The following is a 19,685-nucleotide window of genomic DNA, read 5'->3' on the forward strand; positions in this document are numbered from 1 at the left end:
CCAGTAACACCAGGGAAGGGGAAAGTCCTCACAGGTGCAAAATAGGTAAGGAAGAGCCTTCTCTCCATCGGGATTTAGACTGAGGAGAGAAAGCTGTTGTCCTGATGTGGGCTCCAGGGAGGGGGAGAAAGCCAGTGCTCTGGAGCATGGGCTGGGGAAGGGGCAGGAAGGGGTTAGTCTAACGGAGCCTGATTACAGGAAGGAAGAATGAGCAAAAGCTGTCCTTCCTTGGGTCTCTCCCTCTCTTCTTCCCTCCCCTACTCCCTCAGGCAGTTTCACAGGCCACCAGGAACAACACACATCTGGAGGTCACCCAATATCAGTGTAAAGGAAGAAATAAAGACTGCTCTGATGCACTGGCTTGGCCTCATTTAGGCTTCAGCCTGACACAGCGCTCCTCCTCCTCTCCCTCTTGCCTTCTCCTGCAGAGCAAAGATTTACTGTGTGCAGCAGTCCTTCAAACCTCCCTCGTCATCTTTACTCAACACTTGCTCCGGCTCTAATGGGCAAGCACACTCCTTCCCAGGCAGCCAGCACAGGGAGCTACACTGGCAGCAGAAGGGAAGCTCTGGGCATGAGGTCCTGCTCAAAACAAAGCAATACTGCCTCGAAACACAGTGGAAAAAGAAGGCTCCAAGATGCTGCCACAGAAGAGGCCAGTAGATCCCAAAGATCCCGAAGAAGTGGGGAATCTGACAGCCAGGGATGCCCCTTGCACAGGCAGGCACGTACACAAGAGCATTTCTGTGCACACGAGAGCCTGTCAATGAGCACAGTCCAAGTTCAATAGCCATCAGCTCCCACAAATCAGTTTTCACAGGACTCTATGGAGGAAAAGACTGCCTGTGACGGGCACTAAATGGGCAAGACCATGAAGGTCACATTCCTGCTCCAGGATTGCCTGGAATAGCTGTTTAAGTGCAGCAGAAGTGCTGCTATGCTGGTTCCCTGTGTACGTGGTTCTGGGGGAAGGTTCTGGGTGAAGAGCGTGCCTGGAGCCTGCAAGGCAAAGGACAAAGCCACACCTGCTGGGATCTGCTTTAGCCCAAAATGACCTTCCAGTTCTGGGCACTTAAGCCCAGCATTCTGCATGGGATCTGGGATCTGCCTGAATCCAGAATAAACACCCTGTTAGGCACAGAAGGAGTGGCAATGTCAGGGCATAGCACAACCTCATGGGTTGGTATTAAACTTAGAGGATGTTAAATGCAGAACCATTCCTCACTGGGTCTAGTAACAGGACTTGCCTGAAGGACAACTTTATCTTTCATATGCAGCATATTAAAAAAATTCATTCTGCTTTAAAGCACTTCTCCTCTTCACCTCTTTTTTTTTCTCTTCCCCTCTTCCATTTCAGCGTAACTCTATGACCCAACAGAAGAGAATGAGCCCATGAAATCCCTACTGGGTCTAACAACTTCCTGTTTCTGTTAAATCTTCTTTACCTGTTCTGCTTTTCCTTTCTTTTTGGACTTGTAAAACAACCCCCAGCTTCCCTCACAATGCCCTGATTTCCAAGGACTGCACAGAAAAACTCTAGCCAGCCCGTGTCAAGCTGCAAGGGGAAAAAGAATACCACACTGAATATGTGATATGGAATTAAACTATTAAATGTCCTTTTTGCTAGCTTTAGCCACTGCCCTGAAAGCCAATATGGCCCATCTTTGGTACCGTGTGGCTACACCTCAACTGGTGTAAACAGTTAGATGCAAAATCCAAGCCAATAGAAAAGGGTGGGGGGTGGTTCAGAACTTCTTTTGAGCTTTGTGAGGTCTGAGTTTCAGTTTTCACTGTTATGGATTTAATCCGTGGTTCCAGATGATCACAACACCCTCTGTGATCAACAGCTTTGCTGGTGTTGCTCAGTCTTTCCTCACCCACATTTGAGATGAAGCTCTGGCCAGCTCCCACTGCTCACTGCCAGGAAGTGCAGCTGGACTCATCCAGCACCAGCCCAAGAAGCCCAACACATGCCCTGAAGTTAAGACAACATGCATTTAATTGCTCAGGCACCTAACATGGAGGCTCCCCGTGGAGGCAGCCTACAGAGGAGAGCTGCCTCACCAGAAGGACTGTATTAGACTCCACCACCTCATTTCATATACGCTTTCAGACAAGAGAAGAGGTAATCGATATTACCTATTTGAGAGAAAACCCTGCTCATATCCATAAACAGACAAAAATGAAGCAGGACAACAGCTGGGAAACACTCCCTGTGAGGAATCCTGGAAGCCACAGGAAGCATTATGCCTGTGTTTTCCTCCCCCTTCCCTGCACCGCATTTTCCTCTCCTTTCCTGTGTGATAATAAAGGGCTCCCTCTCCCCTCGCGCTGCTCTCCATTTGTGGGCATTGCCAAAGAGCAGAGATCTGTGTGTCTCAGAGCAGCTATCATATCACAAAGGATCCGAAGCTAGCAAAAAAGGCGCTAAAAATAGCCTGCAGCAGCACACTATATATGGAAGGAAAAGCAAAACAGCCCAAATGGAGTGCAAGGTCTGGATACTGGGGGATGGGACATCCCAGCCAGGGCTCTGTCCTTTATTCCGCTTGAAAGGGAAAATACGTAGACTTGGGGGACACAGGGTGATGAGCAAGAAACTGGCACTTGGCATGTATGCTCTCCTAAGTGGAGTCGCCCCAGGAAATTAGAAAGAGAAAACTCTCCTGGTTGAAAACAGGGCCAATGAATATTCCAAGAGACTTAGCCAAGAAGCTAAGAAAAGAAAGGCAGATCCAAAAGTACAGGGGGAAGCTCCTACTGACTGCTTTAGCCCACTATGTAACAGACAAAGTGAAGAACATGTGTAGGAAAATCTGCCCGGCTATGTGTGCGTCAGTGAGCGACTGTGGAAAGGGATCTGTGTCAGAGACTACACTGAGAAATCTCACTGCTATATATAAATGTGCACAGAGAAGCATGGGCCGGTCAGTGGGCAAGAGAGGGTGCCTGAATGAATGAAGAAACATATCTGCACGTCCAGATCAGTTTCTGACACCCATCTCCTGACAGACAGCAGTTCTGTGACTCCTGAATGTGCTTCCCAGGTGGACCAGGGAGGAGGCACACAGGGCAAGACTGAGCACCGACCATCAGTCTTGTTCTCCCAAGGGGAGGCTCAGAAAGAAACTCCATCTTCTTTAAAAGCACGAGGCTTGAACAGCACTGAGCGAGTCTCTGTGAACACAACACACCACAAGCCTTCCTGTGAGCCTGGACGGACACAAAGGTGGCCAGGTTTGGCAACAGACCACGACAGGTATTGGTCAAGACATGGGCACTAGCTGAATCCCCAGACAGAGGACAGGGTGTGTACACATCAGGACCCTGGGACACAGGAACCCTTCTCAGCCCCTTATTATTTGGATTACTTTTCCCACTGACCAACAAAGCTTGTTAGATGTAGGATTTGCTTTTCTGTGAGGCTCCTGCTTTTCACACAAGTTTCCAGCTGATGCAAGTATGGGCTCTGTTTGAAACACTGCTCAGCACTGTCAGCTCTGTACCCTCTGTTCTTACAGGGAGCAACTGGTGCTCAGAATCTTCAAATCAAGGTTTCTGTGATGACTCAACCAAAGCCACTTTGATTGGGAGGGCAGAGCTGTATTCCTCTCCTTTTATCTGACTCCTGCGACCCCCCAGCTCCAAAAAATAATCCCTCCTTTTTGACAGAGGAAGTTCCAGATCTCCCTGGAATAAATTTAGCTCACACCCAGTAACATCAGGTCTTGAAGACTTGGTGATGAACAGCTGAAAATTCATTTCCTGAACACTGACAGAAAAAGTAAAGGAAAATAATTTTGTCCTTTCCAAAGCAAGGGATGTTTCTTGTGCTTTCAGGGAAATGTTGCAAATGACATTTATAACAAGGTTCTTGAAACAGACGCTCAAGAGGCAGCAGCACGTCTGTTTGCAAGTCAAATCCCACGTGGTTCTATATGTAAACTGGACCCCTCATGTGCCATTACCTGCCTTAGAGACATAAATAAAGCTTCAGCCCCCCTCTTCCTGAACAGTTACCCATTTTTGCATAATCCTTTGACAATACAGCCCTGCAAAGGTATTTTACTCAAATCTCTTCCCCCATTGAGAAACCTCAGCTTCTTTTCATTTTCCCTAGTTTGGTAACATTTTTTTTACATTTAAGTTCCCCTTCTTTTAGTTTTCATAGCAAATAAAAGCTGCAAATGGTGGGGTGGTGTGAATTAAAACAAACTAAACCAGAGTCCAGGCACAATCACCTTGTGTCTGGGAACGACAAGGGCTTTCCTATCAAAGGAAACTGAAGGTCACACTTTCCCTCATTGATCTTGCAATGTTTGTTAATTACTCTGTCACTGATGTGGCGAAGGATAATTAAACAGCTCTGTTTATATCTTATATGCATAATTATGTGCGCTGCCACTGAACTCGTGAAGACTAGAGAATGTGCCTCTCCAGAAGGGGAACGGACAGACGGAGATGAGTTTCAGCTGCATTATTAACAGGAGGAGGAAAACATGCGCGCACACAAAAGGAGGAAAGTTTGATGGATTCACAAAGTGCTGAGATCAGGGGAGGGGTGCATGCAGGTGGAGCAGATTAGGAGAAGATCTTTCAATTACAGATTCAGCCCGGCTGAGAGACAAATGGGGAGGGAGCTGCTCTGCCCTAATGGAGAGAATTCAATTCGCCCAAAGCTTTTATCAAGGCTTAGCACTCATACACCCCCTTGAATCAATCTGGGGGGACACCTGGCTATCAGAAAGGGAGCAAGGAAGTCATCTGAGGCTTTCCCCAGCATCTCTTGTTGAACTCAGCTTTTGAATGAACCACAAAAATAAAGCAAAAGCAATCTGAAAATAGGAAATACACAGCCGGAGGAAGAAAACACAAGATAGGGAGGTAAACTGAGGTTTGGGGGCAGCATTTCCACCAGCTCGATCCTGAGCTCAGGGTGGGCAAAGCTCAAGGACTGGGCTGCTCAAAAGGGGAGGCAGCACTGTGACACGGGTGTCACCTCAGCCCCTCCACCTGGGCCAAGGGACCATGAAGCAGCAAGAAGAGATCACGATGTTCAGTGTTGGGTGGCTCTGTAGGGGCCCTCTGGGACCCACCCCAGCCTTGCCCTGGCTCAGTTCAGCCTCCTGCAGGCTCCCCTCACCCGGTCCAGTCCCTGGAGGAACATCTCTGGCCATTCCTTCCAGACCCTTTGTCCCCTGTCTGTCCTGTCCTGTCCTGTCCTGTCCCACAGGTGAGGCTGCCTGCCCTGGGCTGTGCTGCATTCCCCACGGGGCTGCAGCTTGGGGCTCAGCCTCAGGAGCCGTGGAAGAGGCAGCCCTGCCTCTGTTCCTGCCCTCTCCCCGCTCATCCTGGGGCTTCCACCGTCAGGAACCACTAATCAAGATGCCATGTGTGGCCATGAGGGTGGTTAGATAACCCAGCCTGTGTGTGGACACCCTGCAGGATCCACCTGGGATTTGTTACAAGACAAATCTCTGCTTCTCTTTGCTTTTGGGGGAATACAAGAGCAGGAAACCCGCTATGGCCATCTGAGTGGTGTGAAGGAGTCTGGAGGGATTTGTGGGCTGGAAAGGGCTATCCAGCCTCATCCACCCTCACACCACCCTTCTTGGGAAGGGGAGGCTAAGCCAGAGGCAAACTCCGTATGGTCCCAAGAGCAAGATGACAGGTCTCTGCAAGGGGATCAGGGTTGTCACTCCTCCCCTTGGCTGCCAGGTGCTGCAGGACCCCGCATGGACACAGAAAATGTAACCCTGCAGCTGCCCTGTGTCAGGAGATGGAGGGGACAGAGGGATTACCTGAGGTGGTTCCTGCCCCCAGCTTGGAGCCTGGTTCGCCACTGGAGGACCGGTAGGCGTCGTCCTTCGCTGGCCCATCTGAATCCCTGTCATCCAAGAAGTTGCCATCCTGCGAGCCCCTGAGAGCATCTGCCTCGTCCCCGTTGTCTTCCTCATCGCTGCAGCCCTTGGGCTGCACCATGTAAACCCCTTCAGGGGGCACCTCTGCGCTCTCAGTGCCCTTACATTCCTTGCCCTCTGCTCTCCCCAGCAAGGGCTCCTCATTGTACTCCCCGTTCACCCATTTCTCGATCACCTCCCTCCTTTTGTCCTCCTCGATCTTCTGCACACGGCTGAGTCCATCTGAAAACTCCGTCCCCAGCTCTTTGGTCCCGGGCTGGGGCAGGTCCTTGTTGCTGCTCTCCTGCTGCGGGCCCTTGTCCGCACGTGCCTGCTCAGCTCCCCCGTGGTCGAAGACAACCTGGCGGCTCAGCTTGGCACAGATGGCATTCAGCTTCAGGCCGCCTTTGCGCTTGGCAGCCATCGCGGGTTTTCCTGAGGCTGCGTCAGTGCATATAGTTCTTTCAGCTGGGAAGAGAGAGGAGAAAGAAGCAAGGAAGGGCATTAGTGGGATCAGACAACTTGAACCCAAACAGCAAAAGGATGGCGCCAACCCAATGGGCTTTCAGGCACGGCCAGTCCCAGCCTTGGAAAGGTGGAGCTACTATGTGCTTCCTAAACTCTGAGTGGAAGCCCAGCCAGAAGAGCTTGGTGAGAAGCATCCTCTGAACCTGCTGGGACCAAAACATGACACTGGCCATCAAGAAAGAGGCACTTCTTTGTGCTGGGACAGACCTGGCCTTGAAAGGCCCCAAACATCTCAGGCAGGTGAGCACGGCACCGACCTTTGCTCCTGGCTGAGGCAGGACAGAAGTTTGTTAAAAGCCCAGACTGCCCTCTCCTTCAGACTGCAGCACCACTTGCCTTAGGTCCCCAGCTCTATCCCAGATGTAGTGGGTGCCAAACCCACACCAGCCAGGGACTGCACCCAAGCATCACTAGCAAGGACAACAGCCTCCCAAGCCTAACCCCATGGACAGTGATGAATTCACCTAGAAGAGTTTGTGCATAGTCTCAGAGAAGAGAACCAGTATGCACCTAAAAGAACCAGTATGGAGGACAGGAGCCCTGGCAAAGTGTGTGCTCTGGAGCACCAGAACTAGACTGGTGTGTCACAGTAGTATGGAGAAAACTGCTGTGGGCTGGTACTGGCTGATCAGGCCCCTGTGCCTGCTTGCTGTCGCACACAGGAAATTCTGCTCTCATACTTCCCAGCACAATCAGCTAATTAGTGTGAGTTTGTTATTTTAATGTAGTTTATTCATATGTGACAGCTAGTAAAGGAGGGGTGAGAGAAGGTGGGGGGAGAGAGGAAGAAGGTAAGGTCTTAACTTCAAGGTCATGGAGAATCTTGAACTAAATGGTCTCTATCAGTCACTTGCATTAGTATTGCACCAACAATTAACAAGGTTCAATCCCAAATAAAAGCAAAATAATTATTCTAAAGCAGCCGCTTTAGAATTTCTCATTTCTCCCTTTCTGAGAGATGCCCAGACTAAGCAGGGTTAAAGGACGGAAGGCTGCAATGGGCACACAGCCTGGCTCTTTCCCCAGAGCAGAGCCAAGGCAGACCCTGCCGGGCATTCCAGGGCTCAGGAAGAGCACTCAATAAAACACTTATTGGTCACACATGCCACAGGAGTTACTGTGGGCATATTGCTGGAGGAAGAGGTCCCTCCATAATTTTATGTTGTGCTGAAAGAGGTGCTGGTCACATGTAGAGCAAACAAAACATGTCTCCAGACCTCAAATGATGAGAACGGGTTCCTCTGCCACACAGGAGTCCCTTGTGGCAGCTCAGCCCACACCTCCCTGTCACCAGCACAGAGGTGCTGCTCCACAGAAGCACAGTGAGATTAATCAGACCCCCTACAATGCACCCAGAAGCCACCGTGACAGCCCCTAATCCCATAACATGACAGCCCAATACAAACAGACTGAAACTTTAGACCTGCTGTCCAACAGCCAGAGAGTGGCTGCTTAACGTAAACTCCTGACAGCTTCAGACACGCTTCCCTGTCAAGGACTGCAAGAAAAATAACCCCCCGACAAATATATCAGCCCCCCACACAAAGGGAGGCAAAATGTACTCCTCCACTTTCCGAACGCACCCCCTGGCACTAACACCTACGTGCAATCATGCTTTCACCAAGCGAAAGCACACGATGCTCCCAAACACGTACCTCCCCATCCAGAAATTACAGCTGTTCAAAGAGCCGTGTGTATGTGCTGGCACACTCCGTAAACACAGTCCTACATGCACAGGTTAAGAAGTCCCATCTCCCCAAAATGCATTCCTGTGCCTTCCCCCACGCATTCCTTTTTCACACGTTCCCCAACACAAGCCTGCAGCCCTCGCACATACAGATGGGCACAGGCAGATGCCTATAAAGCTGCAAGTCTCTATTTGCCGGCACCCACCTTCCCTTCCAACTGCATTCCCACTATTTAGGGCACAAAGTGAAGGCCGATTCCATACCCAGCTGGTATCACCAAGGGAATCTCAGGAGGCTGCTGTGAGCTCCAAGTGGAGCCTGGCCAGGACACCTACAGCTCGTGCCTGTGGGCTCAGGCCAAGGGCCAGGAGAGCTCTGCTGGCTGCAGGTGGCGGGGACAGAGCCTCCATGCAGTGCCTGCCCGGGGCCAGGGAACTGGGTCAGCAAGGAATCACCAGCCTCTCTCCCAAACACTGCCTGGAGATTCCCTGTCCATGCTCTCACGATAGCCAGCCCTACTTAACTGGTGAGATCAGCACCGCTCGCAGCTGGAGATAACTGGGAGGCAGACATTCGGCAGCCCAAATCCTCACTGCCCTACCCCTTTCTGCCAGGAGGGCAGATCCCATTATTCTGGTCTGGAGGTGAGCAGCCAAGTGTGTGCACCAGCTGGCAAATGAATATATAAATATTTATTCAAAGGAAAAGAGGAACAGACGTTCCTGAGGCTGCACTTGCTGCGTATGCAGCAATTCCAGGCAGCCTGCAACTCATCTTCCATTCCTGCTCTGCCTCCTTCCATCTCACACACTCTGGCTTTGACTCTCTACCTCCCCAGCTTCTGCCCCCCAGCTCCTGCCCTGCCCCTTGGCATCTTTCCTTTCCCTTCTTGTGTTTGGGATATTTTTCTCTTTAACATTTTGAGAATCTTTTCCTAAAGTTTAAGCTAAAAATAAAGCAAGTTCTGAAAACACACCACTTCCCTGATCTATAAAACTAACCTTCCCCCTACAAGAGACCTTCGGGGAACGGGAGTTGCTCTGAAATACCAGGGCTCTTGCACATCTACATCCCACCTATTCCAAAACAGCTGGAAATCAGAACTTCCAGCTTCTCCTGCCAGCCTTGTGACCACCTCTCTCCATGTCTGGATGCATCATTTTATCTTTCCATTCCTTTACTTCCTATCTATGGAATGGGTGGGACATTACCTCTACCAGCATTCCTGTTCCCCTCTTTTACGCTATCAGGTCCGTGAGCAGGAGGGAAACCCTTCTTACAGAGAAATGCTGAATATGACCCTTAGGCTGGAGGCAACCAGGGCACCTGTGTTTCATTGTCTCGGGCAGAGGGAGAGGAGCTGAGCTGCTGGATGAGGGGTCTTTGGGTCTGCCCAAGGTCGGGACTGCCAGATCCCCGAAGCCAGGCAGAGGCACCCTCCCCCCAGGCCGAGCTCCCCACCCCAAATCACTGTTTAAAGATTCCAGGCTAAGTAAACATCCCCCTTCATTTTCTTCGTCTAAATAGAAATGTTTTGATTTCACATCAATCTAAGGAAGCCATTTATAACCTGAGCCTGTCACACGGACTTTTCATCTCTGCCCGGGACAAACTCTTCCCACAAGCTCTATTTACACTGAGCACTTCCTCCGAAAACAATGCCACCGGGAGTTTACTCCTCTTTGCCCCTCTCCACACCCTTGGAGGAGACACGGGCTCTTCCCGCTCCGTGCCCACCGCCGCAGCACGGCAATGCTCCCTGCGAAGGCAAGGTGCAGCCGGGGCTGGCACACAGGTGGACAGAGCTCACCTGGACATTTCACTGTCCCCTCAGCCCAGGTGGCTGTCCCCTCAGCCCGGGCTGCTGTCCCCTCAGCCCAGGTGGCTGTCCCCTCAGCCCAGTGGCTGTCCCCTCAGCCCACCCGCTGTCCCCTCAGCCCAGGTGGCTGTCCCCTCAGCCCAGTGGCTGTCCCCTCAGCCCACCCGCTGTCCCCTCAGCCCAGGTGGCTGTCCCCTCAGCCCAGTGGCTGTCCCCTCAGCCCGGGCTGCCCCCTAAGCCCACCTTCTGCTGTCCCCTCAGCCCACCGCTGCCCCCTCAGCCCAGTGGCTGTCCCCTCAGCCCAGTGGCTGTCCCCTCAGCCCACCCGCTGTCCCCTCAGCCCGGGCTGCTGTCCCCTCAGCCCACCCGCTGCCCCCTAAGCCCACCTTCTGCTGTCCCCTCAGCCCACCGCTGTCCCCTCAGCCCACCCGCTGTCACCTCAGCCCGGCTGTCCCCTCAGCCCAGTGGCTGTCCTCTCCACCGTGCCCGGGTGTCCCCCGCAGCCCGAGCCCGGCTCTGGCCCCGTGCAGCCCTCAGACAGCGCCGTCTCACCATTAGCCCCCGGCGGGGGGCTGCAGAGCCGGGCACGGGGGGCTGCAGAGCCGGGCACGGGGGATGCAGGGCCGGGCACGGGGGGATGCAGGGCACAGGGGGATGCAGGGCCGGGCACGGGGGGCTGCAGGGCTGGGCATGGGGGAGCCGGGCACGGGGGGATGTAGAGCCGGGCACGGTCAGCCCTGCGGCCCCGAGGGACAACACGGGCTGTGGGGGACACGCGTGTGCACACAAGCGGACCTGCAGCCCGGACAGAAACGGGCCACCCCAGCCAAGGGGCAAACTGCTCCAAAGACAAGTCCGGCTTTGCGGGAGAGCCGGAGAGAGCCCAAACCCGCCCGCAGCTTGAGGTTCACGAAAACGCCGCCCGGCAGAGGGGAGAAAAGCGCCGTGGGGCTGGAAGAGCCCGCGGGGACGGGTGCAGGGTGACAGCAGGAGCTGTGCCGCGGGAAGGGGCAGGGTCAGGGCAGACCCCTGCCCCTGGGGCACCGCACCGCTCCGGGGGGACAGGTTTCCTGCCCGGGGAGGGACAGCCTTGTCACTTCAGAGGGCCGGGCACGGCGAACAGATGGAGCTTTCATATTCCTATTGAAGAGTTTTAAGCCCAGCTGAGCAGCTCCGTTCAGGAGGGAGGTCCCAGTGCCAGCTTTCCAGGAGCTGCAAGCTCTCATTCGATTAATTATTAACGGCATTATTTGGGGCGGGGAGGGGGAAGAAAAGAGAGCTGACATGCATGCACAGTCCTTTTCTTTTTTAACCACTGTGGTGCAAACTTGACTGGAGAGACTCCAGTCTGCCCAGCAGTCCCGAACAGGGAGGGCAGCACCGCTCGCTGGGGTAGGAGGTGAGGATGCTGCACACTGGAGCCTCTTCACACTTGAGCTGCAGTCCCTAAAATGGAGCCAAACCTTCACAGCAGAAGGCCACTGGAGCACTGGGAACATGCTTCTAAGGAGCAGTGCCCTGGCACTGCCCGGCCACATGCTAGGAGGAGGCAGGGAAGGCAGCCAAATGCTCAGCCCCCACCAGAAAACATCCTTCCTCCAGCACGAAGACCTGTGTATTTTCCCAGGCAGGGCCAGGGCAAAGGCAGAACATCCCAGGCATGGCCCACAATGTCTGAGAGTGGATTTAGTGCGTATTCTCCCCTCTTCAGTTTATCAATAAAACATTTTATTGCTTTTAGCCCAGGAAATGACCTTGGATTAGTGGATGCTGTCTGTTCTGGCTGACCTTGGGGAGTTCACAAAGGCTCTTTAACAACCTCCTCTGCCCTGGAAGCATGGATCCTGCCTGTGCGTGTCTGCAAGGAGCTGGGGAAAGCCCTCGGTGTGAGAGTCAGACGTGACAGCCTCCAGCTCAGCGCTGGGCAGGCAGGAGAAGGAGAATCAAAGACGTGGGAGGAGAAACGAAGTGAGCAGCCAGGGTGTCCTTACCCAAGAGCTGCCAGCTTCACTCCCTGCTTTCCCACAGCCAGGAGGGCTCTCCCCACACCCCCTCATCCATAAACCAGGGAGGAAAGGCTGGGGACTCTGCTCTGGTCCCCACCGCCAGCGCCTGCCAGAGCACAGTCTGCCTGCAGTCCTCACTGCTTGACTCTCTCCTGCCTCTCACACTGGCATTTACAGACCCACGAGGGGCTACTTTTCTCCCTATCTGCAGCTCCCAGGTTGCCTGGTTCAGCCCTGGCCCAAAGGGACAGAGAGCAGAGTCAGTTCCCTTCAGCAAGCCCATCTGCTTCCCTTTGCTCAACCTTCCCAGGTGCAGAGTTCAGCTGCAATTTGCTGGTGCCAGTGCGGGGCAGTGCACAGCAGCGGGCACGGGGCAGTGAGCGACAGGACACCTGAGAGCAGGGGAAGCCACGGGCTCTGGAGATCCCTGTGCCCTGCACCGGGGCTGGCAGCCAGGTGGGCTGCTCCTGTTTCTCACCTGGCCGTTTGGCTGCCCCGTGCTGCAGATAGGGCTTCTCTGGGAGAAGAGCTTATGAACACAGGGAGCCCCTCCTTTACCCAAGCAGAAAACAGCCACAGCATCTCTGAGCAGCGTGCATTTTCTGTGCGGGAGTGCACTTCTGAAGGGAGGGAATGGGACAGGAGAAACGGAGAGGAATTTTCCTCCTTAGGGGAACAGACACTACAAGTGAAGAGTGATGAGCGCTGAGCTGTAAGTCAGGGCCATGCCACAGGGCACAGACAGCCCACCCCCTTAGGCCACCCCCTCGCTGCCCTCCCCTGCCAACACAAAAGCCTCCCTTTTTAGCCATGTCCTCTCCAGTGTCCCCTGCTACTGGGCACAGGTCCCCATCCTCTACTGCAAACATCTCGACCCTCCCAGCGCTGCCCACACAGAGATCCCCTCCTGGCACTGCACACAAGCCAGCAGGACCCCTCCCCAGTGCCTGCTCCCAGCCCCCAGGTGCCCGTCTCCTCCATCGCATCCTCCTGAAGAGCAAGCCCTAAAGTGTTAACGGCGATTGGTGAAATGGCACAGCAGATTGCTACAATAAATAATTTACTGATATTTATAAATATTCAAATCAGCAAGCTTCAGAAATTGAAAGGGGGGGACTCAGTTGACGGGGAGGAGGGATGTTTAGGGAGGGGAGGGGGGGTCTGACATTAATTCCCAGGCTCTCCAAATTCACTCGAGAACTGTTTCTCATTTCAAACAAATATTAAATCTTTTGGTGTCAAGCCTCCAAAAATAAAATATCAAAGAGAAAGTCACCACCCCCTTGGTGGCCGATGCCTTGTCTGCCACGACTCTGGGTGCCCTGGGTGGCCCTGTCCTCTGGAACAGCCACTTACTGGGGGCATGATGGCAGCCTGCACTGGCCAGGTGCCTGGGAGCATGAGCTCGCACACCTCCACCTGTAACGCAGCCCACCGCAGCACCAACCACCATCCAAGACAGGAATTCCCATTGCTATTACCTACAAGACCTTGCCTTCATCTTCCAGGAGGTTTTCTAAATCTCATTGGGAAGAAAGGGCTGAAAGTGCAATGAAGATGGAATCAGGACTCCCGACTCCACTTGGGAGCACAGCTTTGTGCCAGAAACAGAACAGGAGGTCAGGCCTCCTGACTCTCACTCCTTGCCTCTGGAATGGAATTTGGTTTTGGTGATTCAGGCTGGGGATTAAGAGCCAGAAATGCTGGCTTCCAGCCTGGCTTCCAACCACAGTGTAACCGTCAGTCTCCCCAGCTTTCTGTGTCTTAGTTTCCCCATGCAGGGGAGGGGGAATGAGGACAATTCCCCACCCAGTGAGCCTTACCCAAGCGCTTTGGGGTCTCTGTATCAGCACTCCATGTCACTGTGCTGGATTGTTACAGTCTTTTTCACCTCTGATCATCCTACTGACCCCTTAGATGGCCAAGGGAGATGATCCCATGTTTTCCCCTGGACCACCCCATTGGTAACACAAGGCTCCAGCATGGGGTGAACTTCCCCTAGATGAGTAATGGCTTTTCTAATGCACGGGCAGGCTGTCAGCTTCCCTACTCCCAGTGTTTTATGGGTTTAACTGAACGGCTCTGAACTCCCTAGTAAGAAATAAAGTTATCCCTCAGCGTCCCTTCTAAACATTTCACTCAGTGCAAACGGTGTTTAAGAAAAATGAGGACATATTTCTTCTTAAGGATGCAGTATCCCCCTTCAGAGGCCTAATTTATGCCATATATCACTGGCCAGGGAGAGAAAGGCAGTGCAGACCTCACACTAGGAGTGAGCTGGCCCTAGCACAGCCGCTCCTGCTGCAATGGTGCAATGGGCTGCAACTCAAAAAGTCCTCCAGAGTCTGCAGAGTCCCTGCTGAAGAGCCGAGCTGGCTGGCAGCAGAGCAGGATGGACACCTTCACACTCTCAGGCTGCAGCATCTGCCGCAGGTCCCTCCTCACCTGTCCCCTGGATGGCTCGAAGGTGACAGCCTCCCCCGGCCCCTCTGCCTCCCCCCAGCACTCCTTTCTCACCTACTGCTGACCTGTTCCACCAGCTCCTCACAGGCATTTGGCACAGCTGGTGGGGAAAGTGCTTCAACTTCGAGCAAGGATAGGACTAATCCTTCCTCACAGCTCTTTAGTAACGCACGTCTGAACCTTTTCCTAGGCAGAGCTCAAAAATTACCCTAAGTGTGCTTTGATCTTGCCTACCCCCAGCTTCCTCACTGGGAGAGCCACTAAGGGTCTGCTTCTCACCCGAGTGCGAAGGCAAAGCCCCTCATCCCTGCCCTTCCCTTTGCCTTGCTCTGCACTCATGTGCCCTGGAACCTCCGAAGGACAAGAAAAAGAATGCCTTTCTGCATACAGGTAACAACAGGAAGCTACTACAAATTAACAAAAGGAGCCCAGTGTAAAGAGGAGGGGAAAAAAGTGGGGAACAGAGTCAGGAATTCTGATTCTGCTCCCCACTCTGCTACTGTTCCTTCTCTTTGGGCAAAGGACATCATGCAGGCTCCCCTTCATGGATCACCCATTGGGAAAGGATTTCTTGCTCAGCTTAATGAGCCCAGTGCCTTTGCAAATTTAGGTACTATTGCAAATCGAATAACAGCAGAGGAAAAGCATTGATAGAGGGCAGATTGAAGCTCAAAAGTCCCTTGTGTCCTGCAGCAAACTTCCTAGTTCATTTGTCAACGCAGGATCTTTGATAAGACATTTCAGCTGTTTCCTTCCTATGAAAACCTGCTCTCAGTGCTCCAACCCAATGCAGTGAGCAGGGTCTTGGGCTCCCCAGGCTGAGCAGCAGCTCCCTGGGAACTTTCTGTCCTCACCATCTTTCTTTCAGATAACATAAAGCCAAAAGGATCAGCTTTTCTGATCCAGTTTCTCTTACTTATTTATTTGTTATTAATTTTTTAGTCTGGTTAAAAGGTTTACTATCCAGAGGAGCATAAGTAGCCTCACTCAGCCTAAGTAACTCTATAAATCAAGCAGAACTGCTAACATCTACATCACAATCCTGCCATCAATCTCCCCACAGACTGTGAAGAAAACCAAGGGGAAAAAGATGTGAAAGAAAGAGTGAGGAGTAATAGCTCATCACCTTCAGGCCCCTGCAGGCTCCCCGTGGCCCACAGAAAACTCCCTGTGAAGCCAGACATGTTGTCAGGGCAGCTAAATGCAAACACAGTGCCTAACTTCACCTCTCCATAGCACAGATGCACGGCTGGAGTGCTGTGCCAGGAGGACACAGGGGATGCAGAGAGGGAGGGAAGGGGTGGTGGAAGCAGAGGGCTGGGAAAGCCTCTGGAGCAAAGCCTGCTGCCTCATGTGGGAGCCAGCTCCCAAGGAATGAAGAAGAGGCCAAGACATGAGCCTTTTGGAAACACTGCACAGATCCCTCTCCAAAGGCTGGGGGAGTCAAGGCAAGGGGTGCAGGGAAACATGGAGGAGAGATCAAGAGGGAAACAGACTTGGAAGCAAATACCTGACACTGGGGAAACAGACCAGAGAGACACAACAGATCCCATAGATTCAGAAGGGAATTGCTCAAAGTTTCATCAGTTCCTCTTGGTGACTGCCTTTAATGAGTGATTTTACAGAGAACCCCAAACCACCATGAACCAAGTCAGTGGACAGCAGCTCCCTGGTGTCAGGGTGGGCTCATCCCTAACTGAGGGCAGGGGTTAAGTGAGGCAGCTCCTAAAATAGGGTCCCTCTGACCCTTCGGTAGTTGGTCGGCAGTTTAAGAGCAATTTGCAATCCCTTTCAGCACTATTAAGCTCAGACCCAACAAAGAATGCAGACTGCTAATTAACTGCAGTGGGAAGTCGGGAGCTAAATAGGAATTGGGAGCGTGAATGCTTGTTGCACCACTAAAAAATGCAGGGCCAGAGAAAGTTCATTATTGTGGTCTTTCAAGGTCCTGCAAAGTGAATCAGTGTGTCACCCTGCAGGAGGTGAGTGAAACCTCAGCAAGGGCTGCATACAAAGAGTAAACCAGAGCATCTCAGCCTTCCAGCTCATGTTATGTCCCCTCCACGGCCCCTGGCTGTTGCCTGAGTTGTATGTGAGCAGGTAACTGCTCTGGGCTGGGTGTGCAAAGGGGGTACTCAGTGCTCTTAGAGGTTTCTGTGATCCCCAAGTGGGGCTGAACTCCTTTGTGGATCCAGAGCAGGTACCCATGATTACACACAGCACTGGGAGCTCAAGGGATCTTGGATCCCTGAAGATGTCTGCAACCTGCAAATATTGTGCACTGTGGTTAGGAGAAATGCTTCCATCCTGTTGGAAGGAATGATCAGGCCAGGGGAGAAAGAGCTCTGGTGTGAAAGCAGTGGGTCATGCCTGAGTTGTTCACTCAGCAGTCCTGTCAGAGCAGCACGGGAGAGCAACCTCACAGCTGGGCCATGTGGGCACTCACCCCGTGCTTCCCAGTGCTCGCAGCACTCTAATTCCATGTCTTGCCTTTTCTTGTTCTTCCTTCTGGTCATTAGGGCTCATCTTCTTATCTCCCATGTCCTCGTGAGCCCGTCCATGTGCCTGTGCTATCACTGCTGCAAACCCCCATCCGTGGGAACGCACACGTGCACAGAAACGTGGTTGTGCAGGTACACTATCACAAGCAGAGGCACACATGACCCTGCTCACACACCACTGTATGCACACGCTAACGCACACCAGCCTGTGTAGCCGGGGCCGTACAGGTGTCACATCTGCACATACACATCTGGACACGGAGAGCCAGCACCTGCACCCCGCACACACCTGGCTCCGCTCGGCCCCGCACACGCAGGGAGCACCCCACGGAGCCCAGCAGCAGCCAGGCAGAGCCCACGGGCAGCCCGACGTGCAGCCAGCACAGGGCAGTGTGAGCAGAGCACCCGCGGGCACTCGCACCACGCACACGCTCGGCACGACAGACGCAGTTTGTTCTGCAGCCTGGAGTGAGAGGACAGCGGACTCCCGGCTGGACCCTGCAGCCAGACTTGCAGCAGGGACAGACACACTCCCCACCCCGCCAAAGAGCCCCTCTGCAGCCCCAGCCCATCTGCAGCTCGCACCTCAAGGCAAACAGAGCACCGGGAATGTCTCACTGGAGCTGACGTCCCGGCAGAGTGTGTGTGCCGGGCAGGGGATCTCTCCCTCTCCCTCTCTCTCTTCCACTCGCATCTTTTCATGAACTCTATTTCTCTTTCCTTTCTGAAAACAACTGAGCTGTAAATACTGTTTAACCTTCTTCCCCCCTTCCCCCTCCCCTCCGCACTATAAAAACACAAATATGCCATAACTCAGCTGGCTCAGCCGCCGCGCCTCCAACATGCCCTGCTCCAGGCCTCTCAGGAAGGTCATAACAAACGACTTTCCGATTCAGTGCTCCTGAAATAATTTTGTGTATTAAAACCTGAATCTGCACTTTCTGGACCGAAAGCCTCTCTTAATTATGGCAAGCGTCCTTGGGATGGACAGTGATCCTTCACTACAGCACTGCTAACCAAGCGGAGAGGCAGTGGCTCTGGCTCCCCACCACCACCTCCTCCCGCTGCCCCCTCCCACCACCACCCAACCCACAGCCCCCCTTGCTCCCTCGCCCCCCCGCCTTCCCTTTGCCCAATCTGTTTTCAAAGTGTGTCTGTCCTTTATTAAATTGTTTTCTTTTCCACATTATCAGTTGCCATGGAGACCTCATCTCTCGGATTATTTGAATTTCATTATATCTATTGATTTGGGAGCATTTCATCTTTTTTATTGTTTTTCTGTCAATTTTCAAAACGAATAACCATCTAATTTGCGTCAGTGCTGATTATGTTTGTCCCTCAATAGAGGTCGGCAGCTGCGTCGGGGAAACAAATCAATGGGAAACCATCATAAACCTCCCCAGTACAATCTCCAGGATATGTGGGTGACATTCCACGCCTGCGAGAAACACTCATCATATCCAAACTTCTTTCTTTCTTTTCTTTTTTCTTCTCCCCTTCCTTTTTTTTTTTTTTTTTTTTTTTCTCCTCTTCCCCCTCGCAGATAGCTCTGCTGGCCAGTGGCAGGTACCGTTTAAAACTGTATTTATTTTACCCACAGACATGTACAATTTTGGGCACATCACATTTTCAGACAGGGAGGGGACAAGGGTAATAGAAGCGGGAAAGAGTATTTTATTTTTGTAGAAAAGAATGGAAGAAAAGAAAGACGACAGAAAGAAAAAGAGGAAAAGTAGATGGGGATTGCAAATTGCTTACTATGTTTTTTTTTTAAATAATTTATGCAATTTTAAGCATTTATGTATAAATTTTTTAATAAGCCACCCTGGAGCAAAATAGCCATTAACATCCCAACGTCCTTCTGTCCAATGGGCTCTTGTGCAGGATCAATTTCCGAGAGTACTTTCCTTTTTTTTTATGACATGATAAAATGCTTTTAAAGCAACTTACACAAATATGGAAATTTTTTTTTCCCCTCCTCTTTTTTCCCCTCTCTCTTTTTTTTTTTTTTTTTTAACAGCCTCACTTATTCACCAGGGAGAGCAAGTGAGTGAGAGTGTGTGTGTGTGTGTGCTGGGGAGGGCAGTTGGCAGAAGGATAGACCCAGCCCTAACTGGAATGGACCTGCCTGTCCTTCTAACAAGGGCATAAACTTTCATTAGCGATGCACACAGTCAAAGGCAATTTAGGGAAACGCGCTGTACAGAAAAGGAAACCTCAGCGTTTTTACTCGGTGGCTCCTTGGCTCCGTCCAGGGGGCTCTATCCTTGAGCTCTGCTTGTGCTCTCCAACCAAAGTGACCCCTCTGGCCACGGGGGAGGCAGGAGGGAGCAGAAGGAGGCTGGGGCTGCCCTGGGGGATGCGTGCACCCGGCCACGCCAGCAGCCTGCGTGCCCCGAGCTGGGCCAGGGGGGCCAGTCAATATTCGTGTCTTGCTGGAGCACACTGGTCCTGCAAGAGGCTCAGAGGGATCTGTTGCTCTGCCCACTGCAGAGCTTCATCCTCCAAGGGGCTGGTCCTCCCCAGAGGTCTTTATTTTGGGTTTCTGCACACTGACAAGGAGCTTGCAGCCTCCTGATGCCCTTTGGGGCATTAGTTACAAGCCAGCTCTGCCCAGACCAGACAGATGTGTCGCTGCTGCTCCTGTTTCCACAGGATATACAGACTAGTTATTTTTGCAGCTGGGACATGTTTGGCCTCACACAGAAACCTGGAAAATACCATTCCTAAAGGGACGGCTCCTGCCACTGGCCCCAGAAGCACACACAGCTCTGCAGAGA

At 52.5% G+C, this 19,685-nt stretch overlaps 1 protein-coding gene across 3 annotated transcripts in view; it reads right to left on the reverse strand.

Annotated features, from left to right (window-relative positions):
• The window catches only part of CASZ1 (castor zinc finger 1), a 195,083-nt gene that overhangs the window by 37,719 nt on the left and 137,679 nt on the right, over nt 1-19,685 (reverse strand). For all 3 annotated transcript variants that reach the window (XM_066334522.1, XM_066334521.1, XM_066334523.1), the window contains one exon: nt 5,802-6,368. In XM_066334522.1, coding sequence (XP_066190619.1) covers nt 5,802-6,324 — 523 coding nt within the window. In that variant the 5' untranslated portion in view covers nt 6,325-6,368. The remainder of the gene's footprint in view (nt 1-5,801; nt 6,369-19,685) is intronic.

This window comes from Sylvia atricapilla, chromosome 22 (assembly GCF_009819655.1).
Source record: "Sylvia atricapilla isolate bSylAtr1 chromosome 22, bSylAtr1.pri, whole genome shotgun sequence".
Classification (NCBI taxonomy): Eukaryota; Metazoa; Chordata; class Aves; order Passeriformes; family Sylviidae; genus Sylvia; species Sylvia atricapilla.